The sequence below is a fragment of the Cnephaeus nilssonii genome, assembly GCF_951640355.1.
Source record: "Cnephaeus nilssonii genome assembly, chromosome: 13".
NCBI classification, from domain to species: Eukaryota; Metazoa; Chordata; class Mammalia; order Chiroptera; family Vespertilionidae; genus Cnephaeus; species Cnephaeus nilssonii.
This window is the reverse complement of record NC_137084.1, coordinates 70726947-70752030: the sequence shown is the minus strand read 5'-3', so window position 1 is coordinate 70752030 and position 25084 is coordinate 70726947. Positions and strand designations below refer to the sequence as shown.

The window sequence follows — 25084 nt, the reverse complement described above, 5'->3', positions numbered from 1 at the left end:
TGATGTCTTATACCCAAGCATTATTTTGGGAAAGTAGAAACATAATATAGTTTTAGGTTCTTGTTCAAGCACTTAATCCAACAATTAATAACTGTCATTAATTGAATTCCTACAATAAACGTTAGATCTTTACATTCATTTCCTTTAATCCTGACAGTAATCTGGCTAGATAAGTGCTATATCCCCATTTTACAGGTGAGAGTACAAAGGCTCAGATGACAATGCAAGTTTTTTTTAATGTTTTTATTGATTTTTAGAAAGAGAGGAAGTGAGAGGGATATAGAGATAGAAATATTGTTTATTGAGAATCATAGATTGGCTGCCTCCTGTAAGCCCCCTACTGGGAATCGAGCATGCAACCTGGGCATGTGCCCTGACTGGGAATCGAATCAGTGACCTCTTGGTCAACTACTAAGCAACACTGGCTGGGTAACATTGCAAGTTTTTTAACCACACAAGTAATAAGTTGTGCTGGGATTTGAATCCTGCTCTGTTTGACCTCAAATGCTTTTTTTTTTTTTTTTTTTTTTACTATACTACCTTTTTAAAAAATTCACTAGTCTTGTGTGTGTGTGCATGTGTGTATGTATATATGAATTTATGGTTAAATATATACTTATTTAAGTAAATGACATGTTTAAAAACAATTGATTTCTCACTCCCAACCCCCCACCCCCAACTATCTTAGTATCTAGTGCTTTTAAAGGAGCTTCCTGGAGAAGAATATCCTTTACCAATGGAAGATGTTGTTGAACTTCTGAAACCACTATCGTAAGCAATTAAAACCATGTTATACTCACTTAAAATTTATAAGCTAACTGATGTGTTCTGTTATGCTTATAAAGTTAAACTTTTTCCACCATAGCAAATTATGTTCTTTATATCGCCGTGACCAAGATGTTTGTAAAACAATTTTAAACCACATCATTTATATAGTGGGGAACCTGTGTCAAGGCAATATGAATTCTCAGAACACAAGAGATGCTCAAGGACAGTTTCTAACAGTTATTGAAGCATTTTGGTAGGTACAGATTATTCTGTGGAGTTCTTATTTATCTTTTGCTTCTTCTGATACAGATGTAAGTTTTACATTTCTGCATTAGTGATTTCTTCTAATCCTTAATTGTAATTATATATTCTTTTAACAATGGTAAATGTAATTTGTGTTTTTTTCCCCCTTAATTTCTTGAAGAACCACATTGTATTTTTCTTAAGACTAGGCTTTCTAAAGTGTGTTTAGTATTTCCCTGCAAATTTGGAATCACTTAATAGTTTGACATGTATGGTGAATAAAGCAGAGTACATCATGTCTAAATCAATTGAATTGTTTTGTTCCTAAAATGAACAAATTGGCCTTATCAGTATCTGGTTATTTCATGTATATAATCATAGTGTGAGACAACACCATGATACTTACAGAATAGCACATGTATATAATTTAGAGCTCTCCTATCATTTGACTGTAAAGGACTTCTGAATCAATATAGAAATGGTTTTTAAATTTTTGGTTTAACAACAAAGACTTAAAATATTTCCCTTTAAATTAAGATTACTGTAACATGGTTAGCTGAAGTAAGATAGCCCCCAAATCAGACATAATCATATAAGTCTAATAATATACATTAAAATGAGTTATGTAAGCATTTTATATGGAATTCTTTTTGGAAGATGAGAATATTGGCATGGCCACATAATGATTAAAGTTAGCATAGAAAGAAATTTTGGAAGTGATTTTTTTTTTTTACTGTGCTTTTATTGGAATAATTATTTGACATTGAAACATTTTATTTCAGGCAATTAATCAAGGATGGGAAATGCACATCCTCTGTAAGAATGGCACTAGTAAAATGCCTGAAAACTTTGCTTGAGGTGAGTTACTCCACATTAAGTGTTAGAAACTTTTCCATAAAATTTAAAAACAGACTATGTTTCTGTTCGTAATGGGTGATTTCTCTCTTAGTATTTCATATTTAACCTAAGTTGTTCTTTTCCCATAGGCTGATCCTTATTCAGAATGGGCTATTCTTAATTTAATGGGAAAAAGTTTTTCTGTAAATGAAGTATTTCCACAATTTCTTGCTGATAATGATCACCAAGTTCGCATGTTGGCTGCAGAATCAATCAATAGGTAACGAATCAAATATTTATGAAATGTCTAGAATGTTGCAGATACCAATGCAATGCTAGCATAGTCATGGGTTACTTCAGGCGTCCTCAAACTACGGCCCGCGGGCCACATGCGGGTGTTTTTGCCATTTTGTTTTTTTTTACTTCAAAATAAGATATGTGAAGTGTGCATAGGAATTTGTTCATAGTTTTTTTTTAAACTATAGTCCGGCCCTCCAACGGTCTGAGGGACAGTGAATTGGCCCCCTGTTTAAAAAATTTGAGGACCCTTGGGTTACTTGTTGCGATATTAAAATATAATTAAAATAGCTAACCACTTATGTCAACTATAATTGTTAAAAAAAAGCTAATAGTTATTGAGCATATACTGTATGCCTGGCTTTTATACACACACACACACACACACACACACACACACACACACACACACACACGAGGCCCAGTGCATGAAATTCATGCACTCAGAGCCGGGGGAGGGGGGTGTCCTTCAGACCAGCCTGTGCCCTCTTGCCGTCTGGGAGCCCTTGGGGGATTTCTGACTGATGGCTTAGGTGCAGTTGGCCATCCTTAGCGCTGCCACGGAGTCAGGAGAGGCTCCCACCACCGCCGCTGTGCTCGCCAGCTGTGATTCTGGCTTCTGGCTGAGCGGCGTTCCCCCTGTGAGAGTGCACTGACCACCAGGGGACAGCTCCTGCGTTGAGCATCTGCCCCCTGGTGGTCAGTGCATGTCATAGTGACCGGTTGTTCCACTGTTCGGTTGATTTGCATATTAGCCTTTTATTATATAGGATATTTTCATTGATTTCAGAGAGGAAGAGCAAGAGAGAGAGAGAAAGAGAGAGAGAGAGAGAGAGAGAGAGAGAGAAACATTAATGATGAGAGAGAATCATTGTTGCTTGCCTCCTGGGGATGGTGCCCGCAACCCAGGCATGCACCCTGACCAGGAATTGAACCATGATTTCTTGGTTCATAGGTTGATCCTCAACTACTGAGCCACACCAGCCGGTCCTGGCTTTTATGTTTTCTCTTAATTCTAACAACTCTATCACTTAGATACCATTATTTTCTCCAATTTATAAATGAAAACTCTCTGGCTTAAAGAGGTAAAATAGCTTGATCAGTGCGACAGAGCTAGTAAGTGGTTGAGTTGAATGAGGTGTGTCTACTACCCAGGATATAAGATCCTGGATGGCATTGTTTTGTCTGTTGATTTAGCACCTAAAACAATACTTGCTATGTGGTAGGTGTTTAATAATTTCTAAAAATCAATGGATATTTGAAAAAAATTATATTATACTTTAAAAACAGTTAAGCAGAAAATCATTTTGAGTAACTTTGCTGTTCACATGTAAGTGACCAATAATTAAAAATCACTGTAAAGAAATTGCTCCAGCAGTCACCTCAATATATGTGTTAGATAACCTAATGTGTCCATAGTTTGAATATGATGACAACAATGTTTGTATAAATAGAATTGTGTCTAACTCCTCAGGTTTGGGAGTCTTCAGTAAACCATAGTGCATTGTAAGGGTTGCTAATGAATGTGTGCTTTACTTCAAGTCTTAGAGGATAGAAAATATATACTGAATTAAAGCCCTGAAGTTATACTCAAAGAAACAAAAAAATTATAGTTGCCAGAAGGGAGGGGGGATGGATGAAAAAGGTGAAGGAGACTGAGAGGCACAGTCTTCCGGCTATAAAATAAATAAGCCACGAAGGTATAGTATACAGCTCAGGGAATATAGTCAATAATAATGTAATAAGTTTGCATGGTGACAGATCATTACTAGCCTTAGTGTGATGATCACATTGTAAAGTATATAAATGTTGAGTCACTATGAAACTATTGTAATATTGTATGCAAACTATACTTTAATTAAAGCATTTTTTTAAAAGAACTTAAAAAAAGATGAAGTTATAGAGGATCATAAGTTGAATGTAATAAAGCAGTGTAGTAGTAGCATTGCATAATCTCTTAAGATTAAAAAATGCATAAATTCAAGAATGGCATGAACATAGCACTTGCTGATTTCTTATTTAGGTGTTTACTTGTTAGATATCTAATATTGGACATTTTAAAAGAAATTGGAGGAATCAGAGGAACACCAAAAAGTTTAAAAGTCTTGATACTAAAAGAGCATAAAGGACAAAATTGATTGAAGAGTTGTCCTTAAATATACTAGGATTTTTTGCAAATGGCACTGATCAACTGTTTTCCATAACATAAGAAAATATTTAAGTGGAACATCAAGACATTAAGCTATTCACTTTCAGGATAATTGAATATTAGAAGAGGTTAACATACTAATAAGAGTTTGTGGCTCCTTGTAATTGGTGTTAGACCAAAGGACAATTTTCCTTTTCTGGGTAGTTTGAGTTCAGGCCAATTCAGGTTTGGACAGTAAGCTAAAAGGTCTTTGAGACCCTTTTTGGTTCTAGGGGAAAATGGAGACTATGGTAAAGACTACTATTATTCAGCAATGGATCTTAACCTTTTTTAAGTGCACTCATATTTTCTTGTCTTTTGAAAGAAGACGTATTAGTATGTCTCACAGAGTGACTTATTTTTGTCCTGTAATATGTAATATGTAATGGGGAGTAAGGTTTAAGGTAAAAAATTATTTCACTTTTTTTTTAAGGTTATTTCAGGATATGAAACAAGCAGGTTCTTCCACGTTATTGAAAGCACTTCCTTTGAAGCTTCAGCAAACAGCTTTTGAAAATGCGTACCTGAAAGCTCAGGAAGGAATGAGAGCAGTGGTAATTTCAGTAATGTGTATTTGCTATTATCGTATACTTTCTATAAACATACCATATATTACTTTACCAACTTTGGCACAAGACAGTTTCTATCTAATAGTTTACAGTATAAAGTTAGACTATAACAGGAAGGGTGGGAAAGGAGTGGGGGTTGTGGGAAACATCTGTAATGTCAACAATAAAAAAAGTTAGACTAAAACAACTGTATGAACTAATTGAAATATTTGTATTTATTGGTCAGAATTAGTAGAATAATGTCAGTTTCCTTTGGTTCAACTTGTATGTAGCATTTTTGTTGGAAAACAATTTCCTGAATTTTCTAGGAGTATAAATGGTTTTCTTTTTTATTAAAAGAATTTTTTTGAAAGGGCTGGACAAAATCTAGTTCAGAGAACAGGTAACAATGGGAAGAAATGGATTGAGAAAAATGTTCTAAGAGGGAATACCAAATTACCATGGTGTCCTTTAGTGAGCCTCTTGATTTTCATATTTCTCTGTAGAATAATGATTTTTTTTCTTAAAATGAAAATTGTCCTAGGCTTAGAATTTATTCATTTATTTATGCCTTATTTTGTTTGTAAAAGCTATATGAGGCAGTTAATTAAATGACTATCTAATCTGTGATAGCACAAGACTGAAAAGGACAGTTGTGTAAAGAATGTGAATTTAGTAAAATATTTCAATAGATTTGAAAAATGAGTTCAAATCTATTGAAATCTTTTTTACTCCTAGAAAATTCAGGAAATTGTTTTCCAACAAAAATGCTACATACAAGTTGAACCAAAGGAAACTGACATTATTCTACTAATTCTGACCAATAAATACAAATATTTCAATATAATAAAATTAATAGATATAATGTATATCATACATTTTAAAATCAGCCTGTCATGTGCCAAAAGGGAAAATATTTTCCTGACAACAATTCATTTAGAAAAAGACCTAAGAAGTTTTACATTTGAGAGCATACTATGAATCAACATTGTAACAGTCTTTCAAAAAAGTAATGTCTGTCTTTGACATCATTAATAGACGCATACTGTAATGAACAGGTTGATAGAAAGAATTTGAACATTTTATTTTATTTTTTTTAATATATTTTTATTGATTTCAGAGAGGAAGGGAGAGGGAGAGAGAGATAGAAACATCAATGATGAGAGATAATCATTGATTGGCTGCTTCCTGCACGGCCCCTACTGGGGAGTGAGCCCACAACCTGAGCATGTGCCCTTGACTGGATTCCAACCTGGGACCCTTCAGTCCACAGGTCGATGCTCTATCCACTGAGCCAAACCGGCTAGGGCTCTTCTATACATTTGAGAGGGCAGCTAGCATGTTGAGTTTGGTTCTCAGTAAAAGTAAAGTAGACTTTTAATTAGGATGTTAGAGAGTCTGTCGATCCATTTCTTATAAGGAATAGGTGGAGTTGACTCATTGACCTCATAGCTGTTTTTGAGCATGTTGATTGCCATTTAGTAAAGGAATTAGGTCCTTACTTTTTCTTGTACCAAAACCCAGAGCTAGCATCAGAGAGTAATTTTTTTCTAAATGTGAAGAGAAACTTCTATCAAGTATAGCTAATCAAAAAATGTACATATTTGTAGGGATATTATAATTATTGAAGCGTATGTCATCCTATCTAGTTGCATGTTTTGATTGTTCCTTTTGATAAAGATAAGATAATATTTTAAAGAATATAAAGAGGTATATATTGTTGTAATGGTGATATACATCTTAGGAAGTATACTTGGTAGTTGAAGAGGAACTTTTAATCTCTCTCACCTACTTGCAATTTCTTTTTTTTCTTTGATGTGCTTTATACATCACTGAAATGTTCAGCAGTTTTTTCCATAATATGTTATCAAAAGCAGTCTTTGCCACTAGAAATTCTGATATTTTCTCAAAATCTCTACTCTGACCTTCATCACTATAGGATTTAAAACTATTCATTGGCTGCTAAAATGTTGTCATAGTGTACTTTGATTTTATCCTCTTTGGTTTATTTGTAATGTTTAAATATTTATATTATTGTTCTGAAAATCCTTTTAAAGTCCCACAGAGCTGAGAACCCTGAACTTTTGGATGAGATTTATAATAGAAAAGCTGTTTTACTGATGACGATAGCTGTGGTTTTATACTGTAGTCCTGTCTGTGAAAAGCAGGCTTTGTTTGCCCTATGCAAGTCTGTAAAAGATAATGGATTAGAACCTCACCTCATTAAAAAGGTACATGTGGATGAATATTTATTATTATAATCTTCCTTGGGTAATTTTTAAACAAAAAAGTTAAACTAGAATTTTAAAGTGGCACTTACAAGAGACTTAGAGACAGTTTTATTTTTTAATAATGTGTTTACAATATTGTATTTATTTGTATACTGTGTTATTTCTTGCATTCAGTTCAAGAACATTTCACAGGTATTCATTAAACTAACAAGGGTGAATGACCTGTTGTCATGCAGACCCTCTGGAATAGCATTTATTGACTTAAACACAGAGAAAACAGCAGTAGTGAGTGTTCTGCCTGGTTGATTCTGGGGCAGGACATTTGGATCTAGCAGAGTCAGGCATGCAATTTTAGAGCTTTTAAGTTGCGTGATTAGGAAAGGAAGACCGGGGTCTAGCCTTGCAGTTTTATCAGCACAGTGTTGTAGAATGTTCATTCCTGGCTTGTTCCACTACCTCAGCATTCATGGTGTGGGAAGTTCTAAGCCCTTCCAGAGTAGATTTTTATATGATGAACCAGTGACAGCTCAGTAGCCTGCTGACAACCTGGTTTCTATGGGGCTTTGCAATAGGCCAACCCATGGGTAATCAGTCTTAGGTAAGTTAACCTTTTAACTTCTCAGGATTAAGATAGTTGCTTTTTTAAAAACAAACAAACAAACAATTGCATCACCTAGTTATTATTGTAAGTGGAATATAGTGTTTAGTATTTTCTCATTTGGGTTTAGGACTGAGAAGAAGAATTATTTTACTTTAGACCAGGGGTGGGGAACATCTGCCCCATGGGCCGTATAAGGCCCATGAAATCATTTCGTCTGGCCCTACCAAGACATTAGGAGTGAGTGAATTGATTGACCAAATATAGCAGGCTAATTTTTAAGTTGATAATTTTGTATGGACCGTGAATGATGTTATAAATATCCAAATGGCCCTTAGCAGTAAAAGGTTCCCCATTCCTGCTTTAGACTTTCCTTTGGAATATAATTAAATGTTTAAAATTTCAACATTTTCTGTTTTTATTAACATTTATTAAGAATTTGCTATGTGCCAGGCATGGGGCTAATTATATTAAGTACATTTTTCTTATTTAGTCTTGCTGAAGTGGATACTTTTATTATCCCCATCTTATAGATGAATAAATCAAGATAAAGAAAAGTTAAATGAATGCTTAAAGTTATACTGTTAGTAAATATTAACAAGGATTTAAATAACATTGCTTTGCTATTTTCTTAAAGCATTGACTTCTTTTTTATTTGTATAGGTTTTAGAAAAAATTTCTGAAACTTTTGGATATAGACATTTAGAAGACTTCATGGCTTCTCACTTGGATTATCTGGTTTTGGAATGGCTAAATCTTCAAGATACAGAACACAGCTTATCTTCTTTTCCTTTTATTTTGTTAAACTACACAAACATTGGGGATTTCTATAGGTAGGTTTACATGTGAACTATGTTTAACTTAAAATTAGATGATAATGTTTGGCAATCCCAGCCACACACCCCCCTCCCACTTTCTAGCCCCCCATGCACAGATGTGGGAGGTTTATAGTGTGAGAAGCAGGACAGCTTATTTTAATGAAAGTGTATTGAAGGGAATCCCTGGACTTTGGATCTGGTCCTAGCCATGCCAGTTACCAGCTATGTGACTAGACAAGCCATGTAACCATCTGTTGGGACTTGATTTTTTTAATCTGTAAAGTAAGGGATTTACACAAGGAGATCTTAATGTTCCTTTTAGCTTTAACATTTGGTAATCTTTTCTATGAAAAGGAAAGATAAACCAATAGTGACTGGTTATTTCTGCCTTGTTTTTGTTTTCTGTTGTTTGACTGTAGGACATTTAGTCATTATTTCTATTTTAATGTAAAAGTACTTATTTAGCTACTCTAACTGTAGAGAAGAAAATTTGAAGATGCAAAGGTTTGAAACAACTAAAGAGCAATGTGTACACAGGATGATGGGAAGGCTGTTCATTATTGTTTAGTGGTCCTCATTCATTCAGTTTGGCAATAATATTTACGTTTATTCTTTGAATTTATAAATTGCTTTCACATTTCATTTTACAATCATCTATATATATAAAAGCCTAATATGCAAAGTGTCCTCTTGGGAGTTCAACCAACCGTGAGTTTGATCATTTGCTATGATGTGCGCTGACCACCAGAGGGCGGTGCAGAACGCAGGAAGGCCCCGGCCAGCAACATGCAGTCAGGAGAAGGGAGGCCCCAGCTGGCAGCCGGAAGGCCCCAATCGGCTCTGATCGCCGAACAGGCCTAGGGACCCTACCCGTGCACAAATTTCGTGCACCAGGCCTCTAGTTTTATATAAATTGCTTATGCCAAAGAAGTAAAGATAAATTCTAGTTTTTTTTTATCATAGAATTAGGATAGTATATTCTATTATCTCTGTTCTTTTTAATGTGACTAAAATGGACTTAACTTCATTTTTCCATTTATAAAATTACAGTAAGAATGCTTCAGCTAGATAAAATAATATTCTAATATTTATTTAAAGAATTTTATTATTTTAAGAACTATAATAAAAATTTTACTTTGAAAAGTTATATACAATATATATATTTTTTAATTGTTTATGTTTTAGATCTTGTTATAAGGTTTTGATTCCACACCTGGTGATCAGAAGTGATTTTGATGAGGTGAAATCCATTGCTAATCACATTCAGGAAGATTGGAAGCATCTTCTAATAGACTGCTTTCCAAAGATTCTTGTCAATATTCTTCCTTACTTTGCCTATGAGAGTATAGGAGACAGTGGGATGGCACAGCAAAGAGAGACTGCTACCAAAGTTTATGATATGCTTAAAGATGAAAACTTACTAGGAAAACAGGTCTGACTTCAACTTTTACTTCCATTTTATCCCCTAATTGATCTGAGATGTAACTTTAAAATTTTAAGGCTCTTTATGAAGTTAAATTTAATGTGGAAATCACTATCTAGCATAGACAGTCCATGAATTGTTGTAGTGTTCTCTCCTTTTGATTGGCTTTAAAAAATATGCTTTTATTGATATTTTTAGAGAGAGAGGTAGGGAGAGGGATATAAAGATAGAAACTTCTATTATAGATGAAACATTATCAATCAGCTGCCTCCTGCATGCCCCTACTGGGGATCGAACCCAAAACCTGGGCATGTGCCCTGACAGGGAATCAAACCAGTGACCTTTTGGTTCATGGTCAACGCTCAACAACTGAGCTACACCAGCTGGGTTTGATCGGCTTTTAAATGAAATGTTTTTAATCAGAAATTTTAAAAAATAACTTTTAAATAATTTTATTTTTTTCTTTTTAAAATTTATTATAATTGGCAGTAATTATAAATGCAAGTTAAATTCAACCAGTACTGAACAATGTATAGGAAAATCTTCCTCATTTCTACTTTAATTTCATTAAACCCTTCACTTTTCAAAGAAAAATACAACCCCAAATTTCCATATCCTGCTCTTGCTTTTTTCCACAACTACCTTCTGATATATGGTATCATTGACTTAGGGATTATGTTCATTGTTTTCTATCAATCATCTCTATTATAAGTACTATGAAGGTATAATTTTCCTTTTTCTTTCTTGCTGATGCATCCTAACCACTTAGTATATATATAAAGTATTCATTGTTTGCTAAAGATGGACTCAAGTAAAAAAGGATCTAACAATTTTTGATTTACAGTATTTTACATAAATTCAAAATTATTTGAGGCAACTTATATTAAAACACATATACAGGGTGTGGCAAAAGTAGGGTTACCATTGTTCTTATGGAAAATAGTACAATAATTAAATAATAATACAAGAATAAACTGTTTTATGTACTCATAGCTATAAACCTACTTTTGCCCCACCCTGTATAATCTTTTTTTAAGGTAAAAGATGATTGGTCAGTTCAAATTTTTTTCAATGTAAGTAAGGGTGACTAACCAAATTTGGTTAACATCTACACTAATAAAAGAAAAACATGCAAATTTACTGTACCTTCGTGACACCCACCAGCCAATCAGGAGTGAGTATGCAAATTAACCCAACAAAGATGGCGGGTTTATTTGCATATGCAGGCACAGAGCGAAGACTGAAGACTGAAGAGGTTTGGCTTCTCCACTGCGGCTGGAGCGGAGAAGCTAAGCCTCGCTGCAGCCGGAGCGGAGAAGCCTAGCCTCGAGGCTTGGCTTCTCTGCTGCGGCCGGAGCGAAGGCCTGGGTCCCGGGTACTGGAGGAAAACTGGTGCTGGCAGCCAGGGGAAGGAAGGCCTATTGCACGAATCTTTGTGCAATGGGCCTCTAATAAGAATTATAATAGGATGAACTTCAAGAGATTCTTTTTTTTTTGGTTGCCCAGTTATCTATGTTGAACCAAGAAATGGAACAGCGAGATTCAAAGTTTCTTAGGTAGACCATTGCCAGTCAGGTGGTTGTAAGTCTAGTCTGGTGACAAATGTGACAGTTGGAACAGAATGTTGAAACACCAGAGGTAATGGAATTTATGAGAAACACTCTGTCTCTACCCACTCCCACCCAATCTCCTAGCTTAGACTTCTGAGCAGGTCTGATCTTACTGTTCTTTTTTTATGTATTCAGGCCAAACAATAGCAATTTTCAATCAGAATTAGTTTAGGAGGGAAAGTTATTACATTAAACCTTGATATCTTAGCTTCTTGGTAAAAGAAATATACTAAACTAGGGGCCCAGTGCACGAAATTTGTGCACTGGGGGTGGTCCCTCAGCCCAACCTGCACCCTCTCCAATCTGGGAGCCCTCAGGGGATGTCCTACTGACGGCTTAGGCCTACTCCCCGTGGTTCTCTGCTCTCTACGGACCTGCTTGCCCTTAGCCGCCGGGGCCAGGGGCAAGCAGGGCTCTGCTGTCTGCTCTCTGTGGGAGCCCTGTGGGGGACTGCTTGCCCCTTACTGCCACGGCCAGGGGCAAGCAGGGCCCTGCTGTCTGCTCGCTCACTGCGGGGGACATTCCCGCCCCGCCCCCGGCCGTTTGTGTGCGCGCCGGCTCGTAGTGCCTCAGTCCTGGGGATGTTCCTGCCCCTGGCTGCTCTGTGCCTGCGTGCGTAGGCCTGGAGTGGCCAGAGGGTCGTTCTGGTTCCCCAGCCGTTCCGGGCCTACGCGCAGGCCTACAGGCTCAGAGCGGCCTGGCTCCCGAGGACACCTGTCCCTGAAACGCAGGCTGCTTGGCGTCGGCGTGCGTGTTCCCGCCCCACCCCTGGCTGCTCGGTGCCTGCGCGTGTAGGCCCAGAGTGGCCGGGGGTTGTTCCGGGACCTGGGCTGCTCCGTGCTACGTGCAGGCCTACAGGCTCAGAGTGGCCTGGGGCCCCAAGGATGCCTGTCCCCGGGATGCAGGCCGCTTGGCACCAGAGCGCACGCAAGCAGCCACCCCGCCCCCAGCCGTTCCATGCCTGCATATGCAAATTAACCCTCCATTTTATTGGGTTAATTTGCATACTCACTCCTGATTGGCTAGTGGGCGTTGTGGAGGTACAGTCAATTTGCATATTTCTCTTGTATTAGTGTAGATTCCTTTTAGTTTCAATTTAGCATGACGTTGTCATCAGTTAATTTTTCTTAGTTTCTCTAATTTGTGCTTTATCTGAATCAGTTTTCTAGATTCTTTTTTTTTTTTTGTCAGTAAGTGTTGGTACAACTATTATCAGTCTTTGCATCTTTTAAAACTGTTAATTGTTGAATGGCTAAAATCTTTACCATGAGATTGTTTAGCTCTACCTAGACATCTGAACAATTTATATATACTAAAGCTAAGATTACATATCTGGTTTATTAGAGAATCATGTGAAATTAGTGAAGTTAGTTGGGATCTTATGTGCAAGGAAATGTTCATTAATTTTTCCTCATTTTTTTGTAATTTTTTAAAATTGATTTTTAGACAGAGAAGAAGTGAAAGAGATAGAAACATTGATGAGAGAGAAACATCATTTGACTGCTTCCTGCATGCCCCCTACTTGGAATTGAGCCCCCAAACTACATGTGCCCTGACTGGAATTGAACCGGGACCTCTTGGTTCATGGGTTGATGCTCAGCCATTGAACCACACTGGCCAGGCTTCATCTGGTATTAATTAGATTGACCAATTTGTCTTTACTTATCATAAATACACTTTGAAATGAAGCTGTATTTTTACAAGGGCTGAAACCTTGGAAATGATGACGTGGACAATTGATATGTAAGCCGGAGGGAAAGGCTAGGATCTTTACATTAGGTTTCTTGTCACATTAAAACATATTTCCGTTATATTAGGAAATACTTCCAAACCTCCCTGTGTATCAAATAAATCAACCATTTGCCCTGTAGTTTAAAGCACTATTATTTTTTATTTGGAGAGCTAATAAATTCATCTTCAAGACTTTCACAGTTTTCATACATTTGGCTGAGGTGGAAGGTAGCAGACCCATTTTTTATATGTAGAGAATTCATGCTCTTTGTAAGGCTACCTATAGTAGGAAGTGGTTGACAGAGAGTTTGCTCCTGTTGGGTTTTAGTCTATTGTTGATGATGAAGTGTAGGTGGCAACTAGCTTCAGCATTTGGGATATCAACCAAGGGAGAAGTCATGCAGGGAACAAAGAGATGATTATTGCTGGACACTGAGACTTTTTACTAGTAAAGTTTTCTAAGTGAAATAGCATTCCCGAAAAAGAGTAAAATGCAGATTGAGGAGCAGTACATATTAGTGCGGAATTTAGTTGTCAAGGAAATGATTAGATTGAGCAATTTAATGTATACCTGAAGCCTTCATCAATTAAAATGGTTCTTTTAAAAAATATAATTTTTTATTGATTTGAGAGAGAAAGCGAGAGGGAGAGAGAAACATCAATGATGAGAGAGAAGCATCCATCGGCTGCCACCTGTACACCTCACCCTGAGGACTGAACCTGCCCAATCGGGACCTCCTGGTTCCTAAGTCAGCGCTCAACCACTGAGCCATGCCAGCTGGGCTGAAATGATTCTTTAAAATTAAAGGGTCATATTAAGTGAGTCTTGTTTGGTGTGGTTTCTTTACTTTCCTCTCAGTTTATTTATTTATTTATTTTTAATAAATCTTTATTGTTCAGATTACTACAATTGTTTATCCTTTTTTCCCCTATATCTCTCCATCACCCGGTTCCCTCCCCCCCCCCCCCCGTTGTCCTTATCCATAGGTGTATGATTTTTGTCCAGTCTCTTCCCATACCCCCCAACCAGACACCCCTTTCCCCCTGAGAATTATTAATCCACTCCCATTCTATGCCTCTGATTCTATTATGTTCACCAGTTTATTCTGTTCCTCAGATTTTTAATTCACTTTTAGAATCACTTGTTGATAGATATGTATTTGTTGTTCATAATTTTTATCTTTACTTTTTTCTTCTTTTTAAAGAATACCTTTCAGCATTTCATATAATACTGGTTTGGTGGTGATGAACTCCTTTAGCTTTTTCTTATCTGTGAAGCTCTTTATCTGCCCTTCAATTCTGAATGATAACTTTGCTGGGTAGAGTAGTCTTAGTTGTAGGTTCTTGCTATTCATCACTTTGAATATTTCTTGCCACTCCCATCTGGCCTGCATAGTTTCTGTTGAGAAATCAGCTGACAGTCGTATGGGTGCTCCCTTGTAGGTAACTAACTGTTTTTCTCTTGCTGCTTTTAATATTCTCTCTTTGTCTTTTGCCCTTGGCATTTTAATTATGATGTGTCTTGGTGTGGTCCTCTTTGGATTCCTCTTGGTTGGGGTTCTGTGCGCTTCCTGAACCTGTAAGTCTATTTCTTTCACCAGGTGGGGGAAGTTTTCTGTCATTATTTCTTCAAATAGGTTTTCAGTATCTTGCTCTCTCTCTTCTGGCACCCCAAAAATTCGGATATTGGTACGCTTAAAGCCATCCCGGAGGCTCCTTATGCTATCGTCACACTTTCAGATTCTTCTTTCTTTCCGCCTCTCTGGTTGGGTGTTTTTTCTTCCTCATATTCCAGATCTTTGGTTTGACTCTTCGGGTGCGGTGGTCTACTCTGTATATTCTTTATTTCAGACAGTGTATGCATAATTTCTGACTGGTCCTTTTCCATTTTTTTGGTATTCTCATTTAGGTCCTTGAAGGTCTCTTCAAGTTTCTCAGCGGTTTTTAGAAGATTCTTGAGTAACCTTATAAATATGGTTCTGAACACTGTGTCGTCCATTAGTTTGCTTTCATCTATCTCTCCTACTTGTGACGTACTTCGATGTCTCCACATTTTGGCTGCCTCCCTGTGTTGATGGAGTGGCTTTGTGTGGTCGGTGACCTATAGGGGCGGTAGCTCAGTTTTCCCAATCACCCTAGGTGGTCGCTCTTGGTACTCCCCTTTGTGGGCTGAGTGGAAAGTCTTGGTGTAGTTAAAAGCCCTGATTGCTGTTGGGAGGAATTGACCTCCAGTCCAATTGGTTGTGAGGGCTTGCTGTGTCTATAACAGAAGAATTGCTGTGCTGGAGACACAGTAGGGCTTTGGTTCTCACTGAGTCTGCCTCTTGAATGTGTCCCTTATGAGAGTGGTTGAAATCTGGTGTCATCCACACCGACAGAAAAGTCACTCATTCTCTGACCGATGGCCGAGAGTCCCGTAGGTGTCTGGGTCCCCCGCGTGTCCCCAGAAACTGGAGTTCAGAGTGGTTGGGATTGTTGGTATCACTGGCGGGAGTTGATCTCCAAGCCAGTTGGCTGTGAGGATCAGCAGCGTCTCGGCTGGGAGAGCTTCTGTGCTCAGCTTGGATGGGGCGGAGTCTCAGGGTGGCGCAGACAAGCTTTGGTTTCCCGTCTGCTCCGCCCTAAGAGGGGCGGTTTCTCCATGCCCGAATTAATGGCTGCGCACCTCTGAGAGAAGGCAGCTTTCGAGCCTCTCCCGCTGCCTAACAGACCAGTTTCTCCCCAGCTGGGGCTGGATTTCAGTGCAGACCAAGGTTTTGTTTTTCTCCCGAACGAGAAATCCAATCACTGGGAGGGCTGTGCTCAGCTTGGATGGGGCGGAGTCTCAGGGTGGTGCAGACAAACTTGGTTTCCGTCCGCGCTGCCCTAAGAGGGCCGGTTCCTCCGTGCCCGAATTAATGGCTGGGCACCTCTGAGAGAAGGCTGCTCTCAAGCCTCGCCTGCTGCCAAACAGCCCAATTTCTCCCCAACCACAGCTGGATTTCAGTGCATTCGGGAGGTTTTGTTTTTCTCCCAAACGAGAAAGCTAGCCACGCAGTGTCTGCTGCCCTCCCTCTCCGCGCGCTGCGAGCAAGCCTGCCGCGTATTCAGCCGCCCGCCCTTTCCGCTCTCACGGATCTCCGCACCTCCACAGCTCCTGAGGCTCAGCGTCCCCCTCTCTTTCTTTCTCTAGTTGTAGGTTTTCCACTCTGCCAGCTTTCCGGTGGTTCTGGACGGTGTGCGCTCTGTTTTCCAGTTGTAGTTTCAAAATTGTTGTGGTAGGCAACAGTTAGGTGTTTACCTTATGCCGCCATCTTGGTTTCTCTTTCCTCTCAGTTTATAAATTGACTGCATAGCAGAAAAAAATGGAGTTGGGTGTATGTCTTGCAGATAGACCTTTGGTCATCTATTTTCTTCTATGGTCACTCAATAATATTGGAAATGAGGCAATAACATGAGCCCCTGGAGCTGTCTTAAAGGTCATAGACATAAAAACTTATTTAATTTTATGTCCTTGCAGATCGACCACTTATTCATTACTAATTTGCCAGAGATTGTGGTAGAGTTACTGATGACGTTACATGAACCTGGGACTACTGGTGCCAACCAAACCACTGACCTCTGTGACTCTTCAGGGTATGGGTATTTTATTTTTAAATTAAATTTAATTTTTTCCATCATATATTTATCAGGTTATGGGTATTTTAGACTTAGAGAATTAGCTGCAACTTCAGAAGTTTATTGGCAAGTGTATTGGTTGACACCTTCAATTGTCTATTTCAGTTTTTAGGCACATACTCTGCTTTTAAATTATTTTTTTTAAATGACTTCCTTTGAATTGAATTAATTACCTATCTGCTTCTACTGTAGCCTTGCTGCAATAACTGTTTTTTCTCATTGACCTGTTTGCAAATTCAATGAGCTTTTTTCTTCAGTGTTTCTGTAGTATTTGAGCATTGTGCCATTGTTGTCTCTTCAAATTTTCTTCCTTATGACACTTTATTTTATGTTCTCCTCTCCTTATCTATGACTTGCGTTTTTAGGTCACCTTTCCTTTATCACCGTTATTAGCTATCAGATTATTACTATGCTACAATTTAATTTGGATGTGTAAACCCACTTGGTTGTACATGAATGTTAATTATTTTCCCAGTTTGATCTTGTAAATGGCTGGAAAGCATCCTTTATTTTTTTGGTATGCCCTATAGTGCTAGGCATGTGAAATAAGAATACCACCTACCAAAGTATGTGTATATATATATATATATATATATATATATATATATATATATATATAATTTCAGTGTTTGATTGCTGTCTCTTAAATAGTATTCCGTTTACAGTACTAGCATAGAGCTTTAATTCAGACCTGAATTAGAATGAGTGACATTAAGCCTCCTTTGTGGGATCACCATTAACTTCATAAAATATTTTTTTAAGCAAATCATTTAAAAACTGATTAAATCCTAGAAGGTAAAGGTATGTAGATACTCTGGTTGATGAATATAGACTGTGATATGTCATTTTATTAAAAGTAGTTTTTCAGTAGAGAAATAATTTTTTAATTTGAGGTTATTATAATTAAATTTTTATTTTGGAATTTCACTGGTCTGTCAACCAAGTCTATTTTTTCTTGATTATTTTGTTCTGAAAATGATTACTTTTTCCCTATAACTCTTAGGGATTTGGATCCTGCTCCTAATCCACCTCATTTTCCATCGCATGTGATTAAAGCAACATTTGCCTATATCAGCAGTTGCCATAAAACCAAGTTTAAAAGCATTTTAGAAATTCTTTCCAAAAGCCCTGTAAGTATACATTAGTAGTATAGTAACTGAGACAAGAATTCCTTCTTTTTCAGCCAGAAAATCTATATACGTACATCCTAAGGAGAAAAAAAGTAAACAAATGGAAAATTCAACTGAATAAATTAAGAAGAAAAACACTTATTTACAAGTTTATATCTTGATATTTTACTTGTCAGTATTAATTGAAATGTGTCACATATGAGGGCTGAATTTTTTTGTTACATTTTAGTCATATATTGGCTCAGAATTTTAAAAAAATATGCTATAATTTTTTTTAAAATAATGCTTTTATGGATTTTAGAGAGAGGAAGGGATAGGAACATTAAAAATGAGAATCATTGATCAGCTGCCTTCTGCATGCCCCCTACTGGGGATCGAACCCTCATCCTGGGCATGTGCCCGGACTGGGAATCTAACCATGACCTTCTGGTCGATGTTCAACCACTGAGCCACACCAGCCGGGCAAATATGCTATTTAATTATAGTGTATGAAAATTAAATAAATTGACAATAGTTGTTATGTTTAAGACAGTAATTTTCTTAATGTAATATTTTTCATTTGATATCAGACCCAAAACTAAATTCTGTAATTTATTTTGAGTACAAAATGTATTTATTATACCTGAGTATATGTAATTTGACAAGTTTTTACTAAAATGTATCTTTATTTTCTAGGATTCCTATCAGAAAATTCTTTTAGCCATATGTGAACAAGCCACAGAGACAAATAATGTTTATAAAAAGCATAGAATTCTTAAAATATATCACCTGTTTGTTGGTTTATTATTGAAAGATATAAAAACTGGCTTAGGAGGAGCTTGGGCCTTTGTTCTTCGAGATGTTATTTATACTTTGATTCACTATATCAACAAAAGGTAAATAATATATATAGACCAAGATTGAAATATTTTTCTACCCTGTTATCTTAATTGAAAATTTATATGCTGGTAAGAGGTGGACACCAGAGTATTGTTTCCTGAGTTTAGATCTATCTGTTTGTTTTCTTTATAAATTTCACTACTACTTCTCCAAGTCTAGAAATCTTAAGTACTAATGGTCTTCAACCTTTTAAAATAAAAATTCTAATTTTAGATGGCTTGAAATATATATGTTACCATAGCAGTTCTGGTCACCAATTCCAATGTATGTGTGGGGGGTGGGGCTTGGAGGGGAGGTTTTTTTCACACATATCCAAGGAATTCTCCAGACCCAGCTGGGTGTCCTACAATTCAACTCAATGTTGATGAGACAGTGTCAGATCCCAGAGGTTAAAGGCTCTCAGTTCTATAAGATTTCCTCCCCTTACCCCCCACCCCAATCACATGCCAGTGGCAAGTCCAGGTTATCATCTGTGCCTCTGACCACCTGGCTGTAGATTATAGGTTCTAATGACCCCACCTGCCTTGTGTCTGAGTAGTTTGCTCGATTGGCTCATAGAACTTGAGAAACCCATTTACTCACTAGATTACCTGTTTTTTATGAAAGAAGACATAACTCAGGATTAGCCAGTCAGATTTGATGCATAGCACTCCCATTAGTGCTGGGCCTGGGGCCAATTTAGCAAGGGGCATGGGGCATGCTGAGCCAGATGTGTTTGTTTAGGGTTTGTGAACCTTTGAGAGATTTTAGGAAAGACTACAGGATGATGCAAGACAGGCCATTTGTATTGAAAAGCCACTGGAAGTGGCTTGGGTGGGCTGCAAGTTGGGTGGGTTAGGACCTCAGGCAGTCACTCCGGGGGTGGGGGTTGGGGAGAGGACATTGATTGAGACTCAGCAAAGGAACAATGACCTCTGCCAGCACTTCTGTATGGGAGAAAACTGCCCCTTCAATCCTATCCCTTAAACCAGATAATTCAGTTCTTCCCAGTATGTCCCTGGCACCTTTAAACGGGACTCCTGGTATTCCATCAGCCCTTTGTCTTATAGTCTTCACTGGTTTTCACAGTCAGCAGTTTCAGGGACTTCTCTTCCTGGCACTGTGACCTTAGGCTGGGGGACCTGGTGTGGGTCTGGAACTCCTTGCTCTTCTGCAGCGGAAATGTCCTTCCCGATTTTTAACCCCGATATGGGTGTGGGACCAGCTGGTTCCAGTCTCCATCCTTCCTACCTGTCTGAATGTGGTTTCATTTATATCCTTATTTGTAGGACTTCTGTTGAGTTAGAGTTCAGGCAGTTCTGAATAATGGTTATTCTATAGTTTAGTTTTAATTTTTTAAAAATTTGGTTTTATTGATTTTAGAGAGAGAGAAACATCAATTGGCTGCCTTTTGAATGTTACCAATGTAACATTGGTATGTGCCCCGACCAGGAATCAAACCGTCGACTTCTCAGTGCATGGAATGATGCTCAACCAACCAACTGAGGCACAGTGGCCAGGGCTAGTTTTAGTTTTAATTTTGATGGGGTTGTGGGAGGATGCCAGTATCACTTTTTTGTATGCTGTCATCTTGACCCCATTTTTAAAAATTGTGTTATCTTTTTGTCATTGAGCTATAGCAGCTCTTTATATAGTCAGTATATTGAACTCTTAATATGTGCTTTGCAAATATATTCTAGGTATGTAATCTTAAGTGATTTGCAAGTAGTTTTTTTCTTCCATCCTATATAAATTGTTTTGATATTACAAATGTTCTTAATTTTGATGAAGTTTACCAATTTTTTACTTTGTTCCATGTGCTTTTGGTATCTTACCTAATAATAAACAAACATGTAAATTGACCGTACCTCTGCTACGCCACCAGCCAATCAGGAGTGATATGCAAATTAACCCAACAAGGATGGAGATTAATTTGCATACACAGGCGCTGAGTGATGGGGGTGAGTGGGATGCAGGCGTTCTGCCCCACCCCCGGTCTCTCAGGGCCTCTGGGCAGCGTGGGAAGGCAGGGCTGGAGCGGAAAGAGGCGGCTCCGGGGCCTGAGCGGAAAGGGGCTGGGCCGGAGTGGAAAGGCGGTGCCGGCAGCCAAGGAAAGGAAAGTCCATTCTAGCATGAATCTTCGTGCATCGGGCTTCTAGTTATATATAAGAATCCATTGCAAAATCCAAGGTCATGAAGACTTTCTCCTCTGTATTCTAAGGGTTTTATTGTTTGAGCTCTTATATTTAGTGCATTTTAATTTTTATATATGGTGTGAGCTGGGGGGTTCAACTTCATTCTTTCCATGTAGAAATCTAGTTGTTTCAGCACTCTTTGTTGAAGACAATATTCGTTTTAAACAAATGTTTTTATTGATTTCAGAGCAAGGAAGAGAGAGATAGAAACATCAATTATGAGAGAGAATCATTGATTAGCTTCCTCTTGCATGTCTCCTACTGGGGATCAAGCCCGAAACCTGGGCATGTGCCCTGACCAGGAATAGAACCATGACCTCCTAGTTCATGGGTCAATGCTCAACCACTGAGCCACACTGGCTGGGCAAGAGACTATTCTTTCATCATTGAATGGAATTGGAACTTTGTCAAAAATCAATTGGCCATTGATGTGTATGGGCTTATTTCTGGCTTCTTAGTTCTATTTCATTGGTCTGTCCTTTTGCCAATATCATGCTGTGTTGATTACTGTAGCTTTATAGTAAGTTTTGAAATCAGGAAGTGAGTCCTCCAATTTATTCTTTTTCAATATTGTTTCGGCTACTTTGGGTTCCTTTTAATTCCATGTGAATTTGATGGTCAGCTTTTTTATTTGTGTGAAAAAAAGTGATAAAATTTTTATTGAGATCACATTGAATATGTCCTTATTTAGATAGTATTAATATCTCAATAGTTTGTCTTCCAGTTCATGAACACAGAAAGTCATTCCATTTATTTGTGGACATTTTAAATTTCTTTCATATATTCTTTATGGTTTTTAGTGTACAAGTCTTTCATATCCTTGGTAAGTTTATTTCCAGTTATTTAGTTCTTTTAGATGCTATTGTAAATGGAATTGCCTTTTAATTTCCTTTATGGATTGTTGTTGCTGGTGTATAGAAACACAGCTGAGTTTTGTATGTTGATCTTATGACTTGCAACTTTGCTCAATTTGTTTGTTACCCTAGTAGATTTCTTGTGGAATTGTGTGTGTGTGTGTGTGTGTGTGTGTGTGTGTGTGTGTATACACACGCACTCATACATGGAATCATGCCATCTGTGATATGGTTTTACTTCTTTCAGATTTTGATGCCTTTTTACTAGTATTTCTTATTCTTGTCTAATTGCTCTGACTAGGAGTTTAGTGTATATTGAATAGCATTGGTGAAAATTGGCATCCTTGTTTTGTTCCTGATCTTAGTGGGAAAGCTTTCAGTCTTTCAACATTGATTATGTTGTTATCTGTGTTTTTCATAGGTTACCTTCATTATGCTGAGGAAGTTCTTACCTATTTATGTTTTTCTCGGTGTTTTTATCATGAAAGGGAGTTAGATTTTTGTTAAATGCTTTTTCTGTGTTTATTGAGGTGATCAATAATTAATTTCATTTCATTAATGTATATTACATGAATTGCTTTTCTCATATTCACCTGCTCTTGCATTCCTGGAATAAATCCTACTTGCTCATCTTATATAATCCTTTTTATATGCTTCAGATTTACTTTGCTAGTATTTTATTGAGAAGTTTTGCACCTATATTCATAAATATAGATATTGGGTAAATATAGTTATTGGATATTATAATTTTCCTGTGGTGTCTTTATCCAGCTTGGTATCAGAGAAATGCTGGTCTCATCAAATGAATTGGGAAGAATTCTATTCTATTCTGTTTTGGAAGAGTTTGGGAAATATTGGCGTTAACTCTTCTTAAATGCTTGATAGTGTTCTTCTAGTCTTTTTTTTTTTTAATCTGTTTACTGGTAAATATTTTTTCTCAGCACTTGTGTTTTTCTTTTTGCATTTCATAAGTTTTGGTATGCTGTCTCTTCATTTTCCTTGGTCTCTAATCCCTTTCAGCATATTTAAGATCGTTGACTATTCTATTATCTCAATTTCCTCAGGAACTGTTTCAGTCACTATATACATTCCTATGAATGGGCCATACTTATCTAATTTCTTTCATAATTTCCTAATGCCTTGTGATTTCCTTCTTGAAAATGGGACATATTACTGTTATAATGTAACTGTGGAATTCAGATTTCCCCTTGTCCTGGGTTTGACTTTTTTTTGTTATTGTTGAAGGCTATAGTAGTCCATTTGCTTCCTGAGTTTATTCAACTATTTTTACAGAGAATGTATTCCTTGCTATGTGTGGTCACTGAAGACTTGTGTTCAGGTAGTGTTTTGACGGAGATTTCCTTGAATACCTGGAACCAGAAAAAGAGAGAGAGAAACCTTTTGTCGTCTTTGTAGATCGGCAGATAGGACTCTCCCTCAGCCCTTAGCCAGGTTTGCACTGAGCCTAGGGATCAGCCCAATGTGAAAGCTTATGGTCTTCAGAGGTAGTTTTTGAGCAAGCATCTTACCCTGGGCATGTGTGTGGCTTCCTAAATTCCCAAAATATATGGGTGAATCTTAGTGCTCTAATTTCCCAAGGAAGCTCTCTCCCCAATTCTCCCTCCTAGGCAATCAGGCAATCAGTTGTATGTGTCAACAATAATCTTTGGTCCTAGGCAGCTATGGGTGTGTTGGCTAGCTTAATGTTTTCAAGCAATGCCCACAGCTTTTCCAGCCTTCAAATATCTCTCAGACAGGTTTAGAACAGACATACACAGTAATATGTGAATGAGGTATGCTCTGCTTTCTCGAGAACTAAGGACCAGTGGAGAATGCAGTTTTCAAGACTGTGGCTAACCTGGGGAGGGGGTGGGACAGGGCAACTAAAATCACCACAGAGCTTTGCTGCAGTTCTAAGGTTGCCTTTTTCTTAGTTAAGAGTTTGCTTGATTGCTATAAACCTTTGACTATTTACAAGAGTTCTAACAAAGTACTGCTAATTCTTTCTTTTTAAATTTGCTGTTTGATTCAAATGGCTTTTATTTTATACTACTAGAAGGCCGATGTACGAAGATTCGTGCTAGAATGGGCTTTCCTTTCCCTGGCTGCCGGCACCGCCTTTCCACTCCGGCCCAGCCCCTTTCCGCTCAGGCCCCGGAACCGCCTCTTTCCGCTCAGGCCCCGCCTTCCCATGCTGCCCAGAGGCCCTGAGAGACCGAGGGTGGGGCAGAATGCCCGTGTCATCACCATGCGTCCCGCCCCGTCACTCGGCATCCATGTATGCAAATTAACTGCCATCTTTGTTGGGTTTATTTGCATATCACTCCTGATTGGCTGGTGGCATAGCGGAGGTATGGTCAATTTACATGTTTGTCTATTATTAGGTAAGATTCTTGGAGATCTTTTCATGACAAGCTTTAGAGTTTCTGTATTTTTTTTAACATATTTTATTGATTTTAGAGAGGATGGGAGAGAGAGAGAGAAACATCAATGATGGGAGAGAGTAATTGATGGGCTGCCTCCTGAATGCCTCCTACTGGGGATTGAGCCCACAACCTGGACATGTGCCCTTGACCAGAATCTAAACCCGGACCCTTCAGTCCTCAGTCTGATGCTCTATCCGCTGAGTCAAACCAGCTAGGGCACTGCTGCATTCCTTATTAAACTTTTTTTAAAATTTATTTTTAAATTACAGTTTATAGACAATATTACATTAGTTTCACATAGTACAACGTAGTGATTAGACATTTACCATATTTTCCGGCGTATAAGATGACTGGGCGTATAAGACGATCCCCAACTTTTCCAGTTAAAATATAGAGTTTGGGATATACCCACCCTATAAGATGACACCCGGCGTATAAGACGACCCCTGACTTTTGAGAAGATTTTCCTGGGTTAAAAAGTCGTCTTATACGCCGGAAAATATGGTATATATCTTATGATGTGATCATCCTGATAAATCTGGTACCTATCTGACACCATATAAAGGTAATGCAGTATTATTGACTGTATTTCCTATGCTGTACCTTACATCATCATGACTATTTTTATAATTGGAAATCTGTATTTCCTAATTTCTTTCATCTTTTTCATCC

At 37.9% G+C, this 25084-nt stretch overlaps 1 protein-coding gene across 3 annotated transcripts in view; it reads left to right on the top strand.

Annotated features, from left to right (window-relative positions):
- The window catches only part of ATM (ATM serine/threonine kinase), a 145104-nt gene that overhangs the window by 50114 nt on the left and 69906 nt on the right, over positions 1–25084 (top strand). For 2 of the 3 annotated variants that reach the window (XR_013814363.1, XM_079787341.1), the window contains exons 20-30: positions 689–771; positions 866–1021; positions 1794–1869; positions 1998–2128; positions 4767–4887; positions 6939–7112; positions 8374–8543; positions 9714–9960; positions 16792–16907; positions 17953–18079; positions 18755–18954. Coding sequence is in view for 1 of the 3 variants with exons in the window: in XM_079787341.1 (XP_079643467.1) it covers positions 689–771; positions 866–1021; positions 1794–1869; positions 1998–2128; positions 4767–4887; positions 6939–7112; positions 8374–8543; positions 9714–9960; positions 16792–16907; positions 17953–18079; positions 18755–18954 (1601 nt within the window). In the remaining 2 variants the exon portion in view is untranslated. Of the gene's footprint in view, positions 1–688; positions 772–865; positions 1022–1793; positions 1870–1997; positions 2129–4766; positions 4888–6938; positions 7113–8373; positions 8544–9713; positions 9961–16791; positions 16908–17952; positions 18080–18754; positions 18955–25084 lie in introns of those variants that run through there. The other variant, XR_013814364.1, reaches the window with a different exon arrangement.